This window comes from Branchiostoma belcheri, unplaced genomic scaffold, assembly GCF_001625305.1.
Source record: "Branchiostoma belcheri isolate BF01 breed outbred unplaced genomic scaffold, Haploidv18h27 scaffold18, whole genome shotgun sequence".
In the NCBI taxonomy this organism is placed as follows: Eukaryota; Metazoa; Chordata; class Leptocardii; order Amphioxiformes; family Branchiostomatidae; genus Branchiostoma; species Branchiostoma belcheri.
The window spans coordinates 2,637,927-2,655,938 of NW_017803268.1; the positions used below are offsets into that span (position 1 = coordinate 2,637,927).

An 18,012-nucleotide genomic window follows, 5' to 3' on the forward strand; every position below is an offset into this window, starting at 1 on the left:
ACGTAGTAGTAGTAGTAGTATATATATATATATATATATATATATATATATATATATATATATATATATATATATATATCGGTATTGTATTCTAGGAACTAGGAACAGTATATACCTGTACAGTATATGAAGTCTGTTATTCGATATGTCTAATTGCGTACCTTATATGAAATTTACAAACAAGAAAGCGTCAGGAATGTATTTTGTCATGTTTAAGTCTGGTCGTGTTAACTGTATGATTTTGTGCATTTAATTGGGTTTGGTGTGTTTTGGAGGGCAGAAAGAGAATTGTGTAATTTAACGGACTGTCATATGAAACAATGCGAGAGTCAAGAATGTTGATCGGTATGTGTGGTGTGATTTTTCTTCTTGTGGTTCCATAAAAATTATAAACAATGTATAGCCATAGATGAACTTTCATGATAGCATAGTCTATATCTGTATCGGTATAGCCGGTATAATCGCCCTTCGGCGTAACACACCAGTTTCGCAGGCACGCGGCGCGGCGGCAGCTAACTATATCACACCGAACGACTTGTTACACTGAATCTTTGCACATTTAATTGCAGGAGTTGTCTAAAGCTTTCTTTTGATGATGCCCCAACTGTGCTTGGTGGCAACGAGTTCCAGTCTACGATAGTTCTGGGGAAATACGAGTTTATTCATAGGTATTGAGCATCATTACGATATGCAGCATGCTTACAAAAGTTTTCTGCGATTTTCGCATACATCCCAAGAGGACGCTGCTACAACGCACCAACGGTGGTCATCTTCGCGTAAACAGTTGTGCAGCGACAGAAACACGCGCTTAATTTCAAATCAAAACAGGGAACCTCGGGCTCATGTGGGTGGACTACTGGGACCATAGTTCAATCAAAACCATCTCCTTTATTATTGTCATCCTTTGCCTTTGACAATCTGGGTCGACTTGTGTTGTTTGAGAAACAAAACAAAAATCAATCACGATTACACCGGATGTTTTGAATGTTTTATCCACCAGAGGAAAAATCCACAGAGGGATACATGTTCAATTTCTGATGTATCCACTACAGAGATCAATCATCAACTGTTAATGAGTCCCTAAAGAGTGAAGAAAGGAGCAATTATTGTTGAGATCGTCACTTAAAAGGACTGCGGCGTAAAGAAACATTGTGTTTTTTTTCCTATTTTAGAGATGGTTTTATTTAATGGCTTCGTTTGAGAAGTTTCAATCAAAGGCTTTCAGATCTGGCAACCTTCTTCAGAAGTTAGCTTTGAAACTTTGCTCAAATAAAGGTCTATGCTTTTGGATAAACTAGACGGTAGGCAGCCTTAACGTCGTAAACAAACAATCCACAGTACGTGCCAAATACACTTGATTCGCAACGACAAAACTACAACAAAATAACAATAACTTGACAAAGTTCAAATTCTAAAAGCTGTTTGAAAGGCATCGTCAGATGGATGCTTCAGGGTGCTGTGAGAATTTTCAAGTGTTTTCACAGCGTCTGTTTGACTTGTAATTCCATTTCAACTCCGTCTTGCATTCTTGTGGCAAGGTGTTCCTTCTGCCTTTCTCTTGTCACCTTATTGTGGGGAGGGGGGCACTTCGGGTCGTTGGAATCTCTTCCCCCGAAGCTGCTCCGTCACCTGTGCACATTTTATACCCAGCTTATTTCCTAACACCTGTTTCCACAACTTAACCTCCTGCAAACCTACAACAAACACCGAGCTGACAATACCCTCAAACATGACAATCCTCCAACGGGCAAAGTCGCGAGGACAACGCCGGGAGTTCTTATTGCGTTTGCCGCTGGAAAAACCTGGATTTGGGATACTTCACAAAAGAAGAGAGAAGGGGCTTTTACTATGGCGCGATGAAAGGTTATGTGGTTACTCCAAGCCTGGAGCTAAAATACTTTTCCCTCACACACAATAGAAACGTACCTACCACATCAACCGATGTGTCGACCCCTGTCTGTCAAAATGTGAGTAATTGGCCGAAAGACTGGGCACAGTTAAAACGCTATAGCTGCGTTTCAGAAGACGCCAGGGGCGCTTTTTAACCCATTCAGTGTGCTCAATAAATGGAAAAGCATTGCTACAAAAACAATTCTAAAGGGATTCTAAATAAGATCATTGGTACTAAAATGTAAGGTATAAAATCAGTAAGATTAGCTTTTGGTCCAAAAATGAAGGACAGGCGAATTGCAGGGATAAATTAGAACAGGTAGAATACAGCACGTGTGCTCTGTGTGTATGTCAACAGTCTATGTTGTGACAAAACAAAGAACAACTGACAATTTTTGCTGTACATAGGTGTGGTAATATTTCAAAGGTCTCTTTGTGATACAGACAATGTAGCCACTGACACCTCCTAAAGTGCGTGATTTCAGTGCCCTGCACCCTGAGTACAGTCATGTACAAATTATTCGATTATAGATGCTTCCAGATCATTTGAAATTCATATACTGTATTGCCAAAAGTCTGTCGCAAGAAATAGGTGTCATATAAGTCACCATAAAGGCCCGGAACCAGGTTTATAGCTGTTTAACGTCCGTAGGTGTCATGTAGATATCGTCTGAAACAAAATGGCGGAAACAAAGATGGCGGCGGTTGAGTTCGAACGCTGCAAACGGATGTAAAAATGGCCCGACATTTGCTCACTGTATCGCCGAAGTCTGAAGTAAACAAACGGCCTGCACACACAGGTGTTCATCAGGGGTTACCCGATGTTCGCTTCATTAAATTCCGCCCCAGGCCCCGATTATTAAGGGTAAGAGAGGTCACATTGCAGCAGAATGAAGAGGTCAAAGGACAAAGTACAGAACGTACGCCAGACCGTTGATTTTGACCTAAGGATATATTTCAAAATTACCTTATCTTATAATCTTACTAAAAATAAACAGATAAGACTTAACAATGAAAACAGGTATATTTATATGACATTTTTTTACACAATTTAAATTAACATGATCAAGAAACCATGAAACCATGATTAGTAATGATTTGTATGGTGATCATGGTCGTAATTTGGGGGTGTCGTTTACATCAGATGATGATGAAATTACCTGTGTAATTCTTGTCCGTTTTTAGTAATGTAGAAGACAAGTATGAGGTCCTTTGTCCTATGTTTTTAGTGAAGTAAAAGACAATTATGAGGTCCTATGTCCCAGCCATTCTTGTCGGTAATCGACTTAGGAAACGTCTGGAAATGTTCAGGCATCATCATTTAGGATGATTTTAAAACATTTTACAACATGAACAGCATAGAGTGTGATGTGTCAATGAATTTGATTATCTGTCTATTTGGTCAATTTCTACTGTTTCCAGTCGCTTTGAAGCCTAGTAGAGGATAGGCTGGCTAACGAACTTACTCTACTACAGTTATAGGAAGCTGCAATTCGTAAGGAAGCTGCTGGGTAGTTCCAAAATCTGAGCCATTTTTTCCAAGAACCATAATGACTAATAAACTGGTGGACGTACCAACCACTAAGGACCTGATACCAGCCCAGAAAAGAACAAGAAACAGTCATGCCTTCAAATATCAGAGTTATCAACCAAGAATTAAAGGTGTTCAAAAAACTCGTATTTCCCAAGAACTATCGTAGACTGGAACTCGTTGCCACCAAGCACAGTTGGGGGCATCATCACTAGAAAGATTTAAACAACTCCTGCAATTAAATGTGCAAAGATTGAGTGTAACAAGTCGTTCGGTGTGATATAGCTAACTGCCGCCGCGCCGAGTGGTGTGTTACGCCGGATGGCGGTTATACAGGGTATACTGATACAGACACAGAACCAGGCCTACCAGAAAGTTGCAAAACGTTACCAGACAAGGCAAGACATGTTTGACTGTAACTATTCAAGCGTTTTATACCTTTGCATTGAACCATCACCAAAACACGACCCGGTGACAGGAACAGGTAGACTCAAGCGGAAATTTAGACATTATCTAAACTTGTTTACAGTCAACAGCCGGTAACAGATGTATGCACCAACAGGCAACCTGTCGTCTGGAGGCCGTGTGGGACGGTATAAACTGTAGACGGAGTGTTTCTGTCACTAGAAACAAACACCACAACGTTTGTTTAGCCTCTGTACACTTGAAGAAGCACACAGGACGAAACCGGTCGTGACCGGCTGAATAAAAGTTCTACTAAACGAGAACTTTGCGGCTCCAGATGTCTTATTAAGGGAGTAATGTGATGTAACTATTGAGAAATGAATCCGATCTTTCTTTTATACAAATAGCAAAGCGTGGTTAGAAATATTTAGTGGATATTTTTGTGTTGTCAAATACACTAAATTGAAAATGGCTTAGCATTCAGGACTTATATAAGTTATATATGAGATATATGATAACTTCATTGTAAATCCATGCCCAAATGATAATCGCAGGTGTACATAGGAAATGATAAATGTATAGTAAACACTACAATGAACAGAAAAGTGAATTAAAAATCCTCAAGCGCTACTTCTTACTTATAAAAGACACAAGCACCTTGTTATACACATGCTCTAACTCGTACAAAGTTACTATGTTCATCTGTCACTCAGTGGGTATCTGACTGTTACAATCAGCATTTAAAACGATGTTGTTTATAAGAGATGAAGACGATATCTACACCTCATCCTAAAACGTCGTCTGCTCGGCTGAATTCGCACGCTACAGTGCCCCTCTAAACCCCACAGATCCAGTTCGGTGGGCTGATTATGTATTATCACCAATCGGGAAACCACCGTTCGACCGGCCGCCATCTTTGTTGACGGCCGCCATCTTTGTTGACGGCCGCCATCTTGTGGAACGACCAGGTGGCCCCAGGAGCGCGGGACGTCGACATGCGACCAGCCCACGTGGTCACTTAATTGTCGGGGCAACCTGGCGGCCAGTGCCCGTCAATTTTCCACCGGGGGACGATCTGTCTTGACAAGACGGTGCCTTCTGAGAAAAGAACCGATCGTCCCATGAGAGAGTTAACGTATCTTGGGTTGCAGAAGTGACCAGGGACCTAGCTTAACAGGTGGTTGTTCAGTTGCACCAGCGTCAATCCAGCGTAAGGTAAGGCATCCCCACTGTACCTCGTAGAATCTTACATACCCTCTCCTATTTGACATACGACATGCACCTGTATCTTGCAATGCACTGAGTGTTAATCTTTGCGTTAGCATATTAATAAACAGCAACAATTGTTAAGCCCGGGCTTATGAAAAGGACAAATTTGATGACATTCTTGCATTTGAAAGACTCAGAGTCGTCTGCAGAGTATCAGCACGGGTCTCAAGAGACTAGAAGTAATCTCCGATCAATTTAGATATGATCGCTGCTGTAGTGGTAGCTGTAGCACAGCAACAAGTGCGTGTTTTATAATGGCCGTACCGGCATAACTGTGGAGGGATAAAGGGTGGATAGAGTGTAGCCTGGGGTGGTGCACTCAGCCTGTTCACACCGTTTAACTACCGTGCGAGTTTGCCATTCCTCGACCCTCGTCCAAATTACACGCGCACAGGACCCAAACACCGGCCTCATTGTCTCTCCTTAGCTCTTGTTCAGCTCCAAGGTTGCCCGACAAAATCGAATCTCGAAGAACAGAAATGGAAAAACCTCGACTTGTATTCGTGCTAAATCAGATTGGCAGCTTCAAAAGCTCCCGTCCCGTCTCTTGTTTCCTGTCTATTCTTCTAAGCTACCCATGTCTTCTTCCTCAAGACATCCACGTCTGACTTAAGTAGGAGATCAACTGAAGATTACCTACTGCGAAGAAGAATTAGCCTGTAAATTGCAGGGTTGTTTTATAGCCTAAGACGCCTGGCTTGATGGCTACATAGTTTTAAGAGTGGCAGATTTCCCTGGCCCCTCCCCCTTATGAAGCTTTTTGTGTCCTGTCAACCATAATTCTTTTACAGGTGTGCTTGTATGACCAGGTGTTTCTGTGGGAAGGTTTATTATGATTTAATGTTAAGACTCAGTTTATAGTTCAACATAAATCCTAAGAATACAGATAAAAAGTAATTGTTATAGAGTTTCAATCCTTCTGTTTTGACTTAGTAATACCTAAAACGTTAACGCAATCACAAAGAACGATCTGTAAAAAGAATGGCGGCTCTGTTTTGGTCTTCTTGATTGGCGGCTAGAATTGAGTGAGAACGTCCTTGTCTTGTACCATCTTAAGGCATGTCAAGGAATCGAATTAAGATAATTACAAGTTTCCAAACGTCAGAATGATTATTTTCTGACAAGTTGGACGACTTCTAAAACTCGGTTAGGTTACAAATAATTTGAAATGGGTGGTAATCAGAAAGGTAGCAACTGATTTGATTACTTTGTTGGATTCTAGTTCAATTCTAGGAGCGTGGGACTCTGTCTTTGATAATGTTACCGTTAAGTAATAGTTTGTAACACAATTGAAGAAGTCATTAGGTACAGTTTCAACCTCACAGGTGGTGTGTAAAGAACGTTCTCACACTAGCAACTTACTATTGGGGAAACCTACAGCATTATAAGACATGTTAATATCATAACATAAGCATGTATCATGTAGAAAAACGACTGTTGCAGTACAGTTATCATCCAAACTAGAAGTTGTTACATAGAAATGGTCAAAAACTTTAGATATCTCAACTGTCAGATTGAAAACTATGAAACAGACTTTGAAGACAGAAAAGCTCTTGCTTTTTTCTGGAACAGATGCCACAAGCTTAGTGAGATATGTAAATCTTGCCACTGTAGAATTCTTGATATACAGCTCAGAAACGTGGACCCTAACAAAATAACTAGAAAAACTAGAAACTACACCATAGAAGTGGTCAAAAACTTTAGATATCTCAACCCTCAGATTGAAAACTCTGAAATAGACTTTGAAGACAGAAAAGCTCTTTTTTTTGGAACAGATGCTACTTGCATAATTAGTGAGATATGGAAATTTTGCTACTGTAGAATTCGTCTTGTCATACAAGTCAGAAACTTGGACCTTACCAAAATAACTCGATAAAGCTACTAGTGAATGGCTTATAAAGTGCCTTAACGTCTCATGGTAGCAACTTCTAACATACCATCAATTAAAGATCTCAGTAACAAAGGCCTAGAACATAGGAATTCACTTACTCTATGCTTAAGTTGATGAAGTCATTCCATGTGTTCCCAAGAGATTACAATAATGGTAATAGTACCAGAGTAAGCACTATTTACACACTCTGTTGTCGCATATGTGCAATGCACTGAAAAACAGAAGTCAGATCATCTAACGTCTACCAATGATATCATTACGACATTTATCAACATTCCTAACAGTATAAGTTTGTTTTGGAAAAATACAGATAAGTTGGGGCGGTCCCCAAGAAAACTACAATTGGGTAATATTTGGGGGGTGACATACTGGAGAGACGGGCTTCTCTCTACTCTGTCATTCATTCTGTGCATGTCTGAAGGTCAAAAGGTCATCCAGTCTAGACCATATGGTGCAAAAAATACCTGTCATAGTTTCAGTCAGGTCTGGGTGTCATCAGAAGAACTTTACGACAGATAATACGGCGTTTGGCAGCAGGGAACTACCAGGTAAGGCACTGAAAACTGTGTTTATCTCCCATATTCTAGTCTGTGACGATATAGCTGGATTTAATTACCTATTTCCTGTCAGACAAAGCTTCAAATTTTGTGTTTTGGTGAACCTGTAAATCGGTATACTTTCTAACCATGTTTGATAGAAAATCACAAAGATGTAAAATGAATTGTATTTGGTCTATATGCTGTATGTTCCTGTTTGTGGGCATTGGAGAAATACCTGGCGGAGTACTAAGTAGTTATGGAAGTTCAATTTGTTCAACTTTGCCATCTTTAAGCCAATAGAGCTACGTCCAGTAGAAATATTATACTATACCTTGCTCACAGCGAATCGTATGTGTACTGAATGAGCAATAACAAAGGAATGCAATGGTCTGACCTCAGTATATATTATATTCATAGACTATTAGATGTGTGCAGAAAATGCATTGAAACATTTTCATAATGTATAACCGTTAGCTAAAAGGATATTGACAACTTGGTTAATAGTACTGTAACAATCAAATATCCTTAAGGTAAGAAAGCTGTCTGCTTGTTGGAGAAGATCACACATCAACTAGCTAGACATTAGGACATTGACGATGCTCCTAAAGAACAATTTCAACTTTTTACACTATAGTATTCGAAAACATAAACATCACTATTTAGTGTTCATGCAACATGTAGAGAGGTATATATGATAAGGCATATTAGCATTGCTAACACATGCCTATAAATTTAACACTTACCATGTTATTATCGCAGAAATTTATAAATGGTGTTAGAAAAAAAAATTGAGCTGCATGTACATTAATTACATGTCCATATGTAACAATTATTTTAAAAAGCCTTGTTAATTTTTATCAAATAGCTTATATATTGACAAATGCAACATCGTGTCTGTAATATACTGAAAAATATTTATTGCATATTCTTGCCCAGATATGCTAAATGCACATGACCATATGTGGTCTAGATGATATAAAACAAAGTATTCAATTTTAGTATGAAACGCTACGTTTTAGCACTAAGTACTAAAAAAACAACGATACAATATTATACAAATGATGAGTTTAAAGGCATCCAATGCGATTTCAGTGCAGCAAAACTGGAAATATTCTGAATAAAGCAATCTTTGTGATATTGACACGTACTGCTTCACATTAGCATATTTCAATCAGTATTTCATACTTTGGGTATTTAAAACTGCAGAGGTAAGCCCCAAGATGAGTCCCTTATTTTATGAGTGGTACCCTACAAATCAGCCAACGACCCTTCCAATAACTGTTTTCCGTCAGAATGTTGGAAAGGCTTGCTCCATGAGGGTCAATACACATTGGAACAGTGTAGTTTCAACTCAGTATGGACTAGAATCAAAGTGACTAGAATATTGACTTTGAAAAATCTGGTTTCCAAGCCCTAAAAACTGCACTGGATGCCTTTAACCATCTGTTGCATCTATAAAGTATGGAAATCTTTTCCCTATTGCCTCACAGGCTCCAGTGGTTTCCTATTGTGTTCGTGTGAAAGCTGTGATTATAAGATAAGAAGACTTACATTCCCTTCTGTTCGACTTGTTTTCATACCAGAGTTATCTAAGGACATTAGCAATCCTATGTTTGTTACACAAGCACATGTGTTTGTTGAATTTTTGTTTACAAAAACAGTGGGAGATATTTGATACGTTGGTGTTGCTTTGTCCATAGATTTAGTGCAAAGGTCTATGTGTAGCAAATGATGATATGTCAAAACGCTCTTCGTATTGTCAAGCATAAAGGAAAGACTGAGTGAAAACGACCAAGGGGCATTCTTCATGGCCATGGGCATCTGCAAGAGACGTAAAGACCATATGGCATTTTTCTATCAAATGTAGAATTCGTATGAGCTTTTTTTATGTTGAACAAAGCTAAAACGTATGGCTTCAACCAACAGGTGGTTTTAAATTATGATGATTTGAACAAGAAATATTCCGTTCCGGTTTACAATGTTTTACAAAAGAAACCGTGTAGTAGGGAAGTTGTGGTATGTGGTCACCGGTTGAGCTGGAATTTTTTGGAAGGAAAAGTTTGGTTCGCGGTATGGTTGGTATTGCTTTGTCCTGTTTTGTTTGTGATTTGCACAAATCTAACTTTCACTTGGAGTGAAAGTTGGCAGAAACTTCTAAGGTTAGCTATAGGTAACACATGAGCAGTATTGTGTAACAAATATATGACCGCCCAGGTAGAGGTAGTCACTCGATATGCGATGGCTATGAGCCAAAATGTCGAGAAAAAGCAACAACAAAGTAGGTAGAATGAGGGAGATCGAATGATAAAAAGATCCAGTGAATTGTAACTGCTAGGTAGGATTAATGTGGAATTTAGCTGACACTTTCACACGACTTTTATCTAAGACTGGCATCAGACTACAAAAGAACGCCGCACGGTCGCATGTCTGGTCACAGCATCCACGCAAGCGATATACGTGACAAATGTACCAAACTTGAGCAACGGGCCATTGGAGAAAAACAAGGCAGCTTTACAAAGCTGTGTCAGGTCTAACATTATTTAGGTCGGTGATGTTATAAGGTCGATCTTCTTTTACAATTTACAGTTTTTTTATAATCCCAGTGTCTGGTTTGAGTCAAAACAGCCGCCATAATACGACTCTGACGACATGAGAACACAAAGAGGAGTCAACTTAGTAGAGTCATTATAACAGAGGCCACAGCAAGTAAATTTTATGGATGGCATCAGGGCGCGCATTAATTTTCGCCTGATTTTGGGGAAAAAAACAAGAAATTTTGTTGCCCTCTGACAGTGGTCAATATGCCAAAAATGGGCGTAGATGTCTGTTGCCATGCTGGAACATGGATGTCGGATAAATATGGAGAGAGGAGACAAGAAAAGGCTCTGATTTAATGTTTTGTTTCTTACTTTGATGCAGTGACATGTGATGCTGGTTGTGTATATGTGATGCTCCCTCTGAATCAAAACCATCTGTACAATGATTGAATCAAAATGTGAAAATGTAGGAACCTTGTTTTTTCGGCCCGCCTTGTTTTTTTCTGCCCGCTTGCATTAGATTTGGAGTCTGTGGAGGATGTCATCCATAAAATGTACTTGTTGTGGCCTAACTGACATCTCCACAAATAAACGAAGTTCTGGTTTCCGGAAAGGAAACCGGTATTATTCATACTCTGTGGAATAAGAACATCCAATTTGTGGTTTGCCTTCTAGCATTACTGGGTGTTGACGACCTTGGATATGATTCAGGTACTCGCAGAACAACAAGAAGGAATGTTAATTCGATGATAATTATGGATGACATCCTCTGGGAATCCTAAAACTGACGATTTTTTGTGAAATTCCAAAACTGATGATTTTTTTGTATGTGTGACCCCAAAACTGATGTTTTTTTTGTGAAATCCCAAAACTGATTATTGTTTGTGAAACCCCAAAACTGATGATTTTTTTGTGAAACCCCAGAACTGATGATTTTTTGTGAAACCCCAAAACTGATGATTTTTTTTGTGAAGCCTGAAAACTGATGATTTTTTTGTGAAATCCCAAAACTGATGATTTTTTGTGAAACCCAAAAACTGATGATTTTTTGTGAAACCCCAAAACTGATGATTTTTTTGTGAAACCCCAAAAACTGATGATTTTCTTGTGAAACCCCAAAAACTGATGATTTTTTGGGAAATCCCAAAAACTGATGATTTTTTGTGAAATCCCAAAAACTGATAATTTTTTGTGAAACCCCAAAAACTGATGATTTTGTGTGTTGGGAAACCCATGTATCTTTTGGATGTTCTACTTCACAAGTTGTTAAGAAATTCACAAGATAACCACCCAGTAACCATGTATTACACAAGAAAGTCGAGAGATCAGTAAATTACAAATGCATTTCATAATGGCAAAAACTGATTTAACAATACCAAGCTTAACTCTTACACTGCGACAATCTGGAACATGCATATGTCTGAATGCCAAATGTGAATTGTTTAGCCAAGAAAATGAGGCACAACAAGAAGAAATTGCAAATCTTTGCCCGACTTGGTAGTACAAAAAACGACCTCGGTCCATGGACTACAATGACTCGTGCCAGACGAACAATTAGCCCTGTCTGTCTTCGTTTCCTGTACGTAACGTACCGCCTGCTGTTCATTGTGTTCGGTATATACCTGTGTGGACTGTACAATATACAGGGACATATTCAGCCTCCGTAGTAGGCTTATAGCACTGGGGGTTTGGTGGTCTTCGGCTGTTTTCTGATTAGCCCAGTTAATTCAATCAGTTGTCTATGTTGTCTATATGCAATCAGAAAATATCACATAAAAGCTCCCAAAGACCCTGAAGACCCCACAAACCCCCAGTTTTTGGCATGCTATGGATGCTAGACATATTGTTGTTCCAAGCTAAGTACGCCCTTCCTGAAGATAGATACTCATCTTATCTTATTAAGACATCGCTTCAAGTCAAATAGCATAGAACAGCATCTCACTACCTTTCAATCTTTAGTCTTTACTAATTTGAATCAGTATAGCAGAAATACGAATATACACATATTACATCTTTGAACAGCTAGGACTTTGAGTATAGGATTACGACTTTGTTTTGACGCATCAGACTTTTATGTTTACTGTATGTTGTCTTACTGTATGTAACAATGTCTTGTGTAATTTTGCTGGGCCCCCTTGGAAAACAGCTAATGTAAGCTGAATGCGGGGCCACCCAGCCGTCCTAAGATGAAATAAATGAATAAATAAACATATTCCTGAATTGGGTTTATCTTGCAAATCAGAACTGTGCCGTTCTAAAACACTGAACACTGAACACAAAACACTAAGACTCGGTTTGCATTTGCCTGTTGTACAGACAGAGAATTGGAAAAAAGGGCTGTACAGTTGTATATTTCCACACTATATAGCTCTCTAGCACACACGTCACTGCATTAGAACAAGTAGTATAAGTTGATTCATGTATTGTAGGTTAATTTCGTTGTACCTACGTATTTGTTTGTATGTCTACATGTAGTTTAAGACCTTACGAAAGTCGATGTACTTTTGTTGTGTTCAGATATCAAAATATGGCCACCACAATGCATATTTTGTTTCCGGCCTTGTCGCTTGTAATGATGTTACTCTCCAAGTAAAACTTAGTTTTGCATTCATCCACCCATCCTTCAGTCAACTGTAGACACGTGGGCACACACTGATTGACTATTACAAGACCTGTATCATATAAAGTAGGAAAATATTGCCACCACAATGCATATTTTGTTTTTTGGCCTTGTCGCTTGTAATGCTGTTACTCTTCAAGTAAAACTTAGTTTTGCATCCATCCACCCATCCTTCAGTCAACTGTAGACACGTGGGCAAATACTGACTGACTATTACAAGACCTGTATCATATAAAGTGGGAAAATATTGCCACCACAATGCATAGTTTGTTTCTGGCCTTGTCGCTTGTAATGATGGTACTCTCCAAGTAAAACTTAGTTTTGCATCCATCCACCCATCCTTCAGTTAACTGTAAACACGTGGACAAACACTGTTTGGCTATTACAAGACCTGTATCATATAAAGTAGGAAAATATTGCCACCACAATGCATAGTTTGTTTCCGGCCTTGTCGCTTGTAACGATGTTACTCTCCAAGTAAAACTTAGTTTTGCATCCATCCACCCATCCTTCAGTCAACTGTAGACACGTGGGCAAATACTGATTTGACTATTACAAGACCTGTATCATACAAAGTAGGAAAATATTGCCACCACAATGCATATGTTGTTTTTGGCCTTGTCGCTTGTAATGCTGTTACTCTTCAAGTAAAACTTAGTTTTGTATCCATCCACCCATCCTTCAGTCAACTGTAGACACGTGTGTAAATACGTATTGACTATTACAAGACCTGTATCATATAAAGTAGGAAAATATTGCCACCACAATGCATACTTTGTTTCTGGCCTTGTCGCTTGTAATGATGTTACTCTCCAAGTAAAACTTAGTTTTGCATCCATCCACCCATCCTTCAGTCAACTATAGACACGTGGGTACACACTGATTGACTATTACAAGACCTGTATCATATAAAGTAGGAATATATTGCCAACACAATGCATATTTTGTTTTTCCCCCTGTCGCTTGTAACGATGGTACTCTCCAAGTAAAACTTAGTTTTGCCATCATCCACCCATCCTTCAGTCAACTGTAGACACGTGGGCAAACACTGATTGGCTATTACAAGACCTGTATCATATAAAGTAGGAAAATATTGCCACCACAATGCATATTTTGTTTCCGGCCTTGTCGCTTGTAACGATGTTACTCTCCAAGTAAAACTTAGTTTTGCATCCATCCACCCATCCTTCAGTCAACTGTAGACACGTGGGCAAATACTGATTGGCTATTACAAGACCTGTATTGTTACCTTACATATAAACTAACTGCTTAAATCTAATAAATCACTCAGTGGGAGGGGGGTACAGAGATTAGGTCGCAATCTGTAGGCTTTTGAGCATTGATTTTAGGTTCACCGGTTCTAAACACTGGCGATTGTTTTACGGGCCTCAAATCCAGGTGTGGACCCTTAACACACCTGTGTATGGGTCGTCCCAAACCATTAAAGACTATAAGCAGTATTTTTCATGCATATGCAACTGAAAGATTTTGCTGAGTTTTTACTGCAATTTCACCATGTACATGTATACACTCAGTTTGCGCTTGGTTTGCGTAAATACAAACAATATACATAAATACAACAAAATACAAAGTATTGCTCGCGATAATGAAGACAATATTGTGCCCTGAAGGCGTGTATATACGGATTGAATGAATTAGTGAATGAATACCTTTATTGTACATACATACTCACTGGGTTAAGTACAGGTCACAACAAAGGAATAGCTTGGATATACATGCATGCACACACATGATCAAGCTAGTACTAGCACAATAGTCTACTAAGGAGTAAATTCGACTTCTCACTTCTCTGTGATGGTGAAAAGGCAAGAACAGACATGTTTTAGGATCAGAGGTTTGTCTAAGCTCATTAGAAAAGTGAATTCGCCTGTATTACGTAGGTGTATAAACTGTAACATCTTCGATACAGTTCAAACCTTTATTTACTGTACAGGTAGATTCTCGTAATTGCTAGATGACCAACTTGTGTTGTTTACACTCATCTTTATTTTATCGATTTTGTAATAATGTATGTCTTTTGTTTTACTTGTGTTTTACTCTTGTTTCATATTTATATTCTCAAGTAGAAGGCGTTATATAAGGAATTGTGCTTCTTGCCTAATACTCCATTTAAAAATACGTGTTAATGATTAGAATAGGTGTACAAAGTAGGGAAACATTGGTGACACCAGTGTATAAAGTTCAAACCTGTCATTGTTGCAAACCTGTTATTGGTTTCTTTTCTTGGGATTAGATGGAAACTTAAAAGAGATAATCCTTAATAATAGGGTTTACGAAAGGAATTTCTTCAAACGGTAATTGTAGAAATCCGGCAGGCTCTAGGGGCATGTAACATAATCTCGGTATGATATTTCATAAAAGCCTGAAGAAAATCCGACCTATTATGATCTCACGCCTCGCTGCTTTCATGATAGCAATTTGTCATCTTCTATTGAGTTATGGAATTTGTAACAGACTCCAGTTCTTTGTATCGTATTCGAGAGCAATATTTCAGATCACATTGCTCATCCTAATGATATATTATTAGACTATGGCAGATGACTTATGGTCGATTGAACTGTCATTCAAGATTGAGAATAAATTACGACCTTTATTGTGAATGTTTGCTGCACTAGGCTAAGTACAGGTCACAACAAAACATGGTAAACAGATACAGTTAACAAATACAAAATAAAACAACTATCACCGGATAAATTCATATCCTTCTCGTTTTTCAGTTATAATAGTAGAAAAGAAGAACAGATATGTTTTTCGATGGAAGGTTTGTCTAGTTGCATTAGGAATATTGATATTTCTACAGTGCTTTGTTTTGCTATGTTGCTAGGGTATCTCTGTTGCCAGTTACTAGTATAATACCTATGTAAATGTAATGATTATAGGATATAGATTGCCTTCACTATATCAGTAAGTACTGTTATTGGAAGGTTACTCTTTCAAAAAAGCAAGTTGGTGTCTTGTAAAAAAGGTCCAAAACAAACATATCTTAATAGCAAGGGGTGTGTGACTTATAATATCGAAGCAGATATTTTGGTGGACAGTATCAATTTTAGCTTAAATCGGCGGGCCAGTATCAAATTGACAAGGCAGCATCCAATTTCCACCTGACGTAAACGAAGTTAAACAGTACCCAAAAGCCCGATAAAAACGCCCCAAAGCACGTAAAAAAATAAGCTGAAGCCTAAACCTCTGGTTGAAGGGTAGGGTGTGACCATTCAAGCGTGTCACAACGCGAGGAGACATCCAAACCGCCGGGGATTGTCTCACACTTGCCCCGATGCACGGGTCATTGCCTCGTGAAGACCTGTGATGATGACCTTCTACTCAGGTATTTTGGAGGTCGTGTGAGCTAACATGAGGGGGGAGGGGGGCACAGGTAGCAAACGTAAACATGTGTTTGTTAATTAGCGCCAATCATGAACGTCAGCTAAAACAGCCCACACGAGGCACTAGACGAACTCAGTCTCTCGAACTCACCACTTGTAACAACCAGAATGTAAACAAGCATGAAAGTTCATCTGTGTTGGTACAAGTCATTATGAAATAAAGACTAAGCTTTAACTTCCAAAACTAAATAACAAAGTATTGGGACTTACCTCAAATTTTCGGTTGACTCCACCAACCTTGTTCACGGTAAGACTCAATACTTTGTTAGTTAGTGTTGGAAGTTAAAGCTTAGTCTTTATTTCAGAATGTAAACAGGCATGACTGACAGCTATGTTTTTAGCAAAACATAACTAACCATATCTATCCCAAGGACGTGTGTGAAGTGACAGACTACCGGCATGATGAAGCCCTACTTCTGCTGGATGGTGCTGTCCTTGGTGCTACAAGCTGTTCCATATGGGGTAAGGCTAGTTTCTATCAGTCACCCGAATTTACTGAAAAACATACTAGAAATTGGCCAGATATGGTAAAACAATTGCCTTCTCATAATAAATACATAATAAATACTTCTCTTCTAAATTGCCGTTTCAAACATACTAGAAATTGGCCAGATATGATAAAAAAATCTCCTTCGATGCGCTCACTCGTCGATTAAATCGGTGGTTATAGAAAATAACCAGGCCTTATGACACCGATCATAACCCTTAATTAATCAACCCATTAAAACCATACCTGTGCAGTCTGGACTAATAAGCAATGCCTAGCAAACTATTAGCCCTCTGTGACCAATTTCTTGACCGGTAACATCTACATTGAATATTGAACGTTTTATGTGCTATTTTCGAAGAAACCACACTGCAATTGAAAATTTTGGATACATTAACCCAAAGTACATACCTAGCAAGTGTCAAAGAATACTATTGATACCAGGGACGCGTAGGCAACTTTGCACTTCGGTACCTGCCATAGGACTAGGCCCCGTACATGGCCCATACGAGGGACCATTTACTGGTCTCATTATCTGGCCAGATATGCTATTTTGGCGTTCACCTAACATAACTTTTGTTTGTACCTTACAGCATGGTCTAATAGGAACCATGGTCGAGTGTGGCTCCAATCAGGAATGTCCAAATTTCGAATACTGCTTCTTTGCTGAACCGGGGGAAAAAGGCATGTGCCTGGTAAGTATTCTCAAAACTACACGTTATCATTAATTACATGATATAGCAAAAAAAATGCTGCTCCTGTGTAGAAGAAGAATGAACTGTTCGTTTCCAACATTTCACATGTTAACGCTTTGCTAGTAGAATGCCTTAACGAATGTTAACACTTGCTGGATGTATATTGAGCCGTTCTGCTTCATTGCCAAGCACTTTTAAGTGAATTGTTAAAATAATTCAAGAGTATTTGGAAATACAGCATAGAGATATCATTAGTAGCTGCACAAATGATGATAAAAAGCTAGTATTGATGGGATACAGCTCTACATTATTATGCCCAAGTGGATAGTCCAATATATTAAATGTCCGTGGCAAGAATACCGAGAAGAAAAGGAACAGCTGTACATGTAGATGAAAGTTTGTTTCACAGTGAACTGTATCATGAACATTGGAGCAAGCCTTAGCAATCAAATTTCAAGAATTGCAATGAATCATTATGTTATAAGATGAGATAGGAAAGTTCTTTGGAAAGTGACAGCGATATGTAAAAATACGAAGGAACGGAAAAGGAACGGAAAACACAAAACACGTATCCCTCTCTCATTCACGTTGCCCAGGGCCTGGACTGTTATAAGCAGGATGATTGCAAAGAAGGAAGCTTCTGTGACTTTTCAGAATCCGTCGGTGTTAGGACCCCCAGAGGGGGCTGCGCAAAAGGATCCAAGCCTCCAGAGGTACCTATGACAAATACATGATGATAAGCCC

The 18,012-nt window shown here is 38.9% G+C and overlaps 1 protein-coding gene across 1 annotated transcript in view; it reads left to right on the top strand.

The window, feature by feature from the left end:
* Positions 1 to 4,809: 4,809 nt before the first annotated feature.
* Positions 4,810 to 18,012, top strand: part of LOC109467317 (latent-transforming growth factor beta-binding protein 4-like) — a 33,464-nt gene continuing 20,261 nt past the window's right edge. Inside the window, exons 1-4 of the mRNA XM_019765261.1 lie at positions 4,810 to 5,041; positions 16,458 to 16,548; positions 17,167 to 17,268; positions 17,865 to 17,981. Of these exons, the coding sequence (XP_019620820.1) occupies positions 16,486 to 16,548; positions 17,167 to 17,268; positions 17,865 to 17,981 (282 nt within the window). The 5' untranslated portion in view covers positions 4,810 to 5,041; positions 16,458 to 16,485. The remainder of the gene's footprint in view (positions 5,042 to 16,457; positions 16,549 to 17,166; positions 17,269 to 17,864; positions 17,982 to 18,012) is intronic.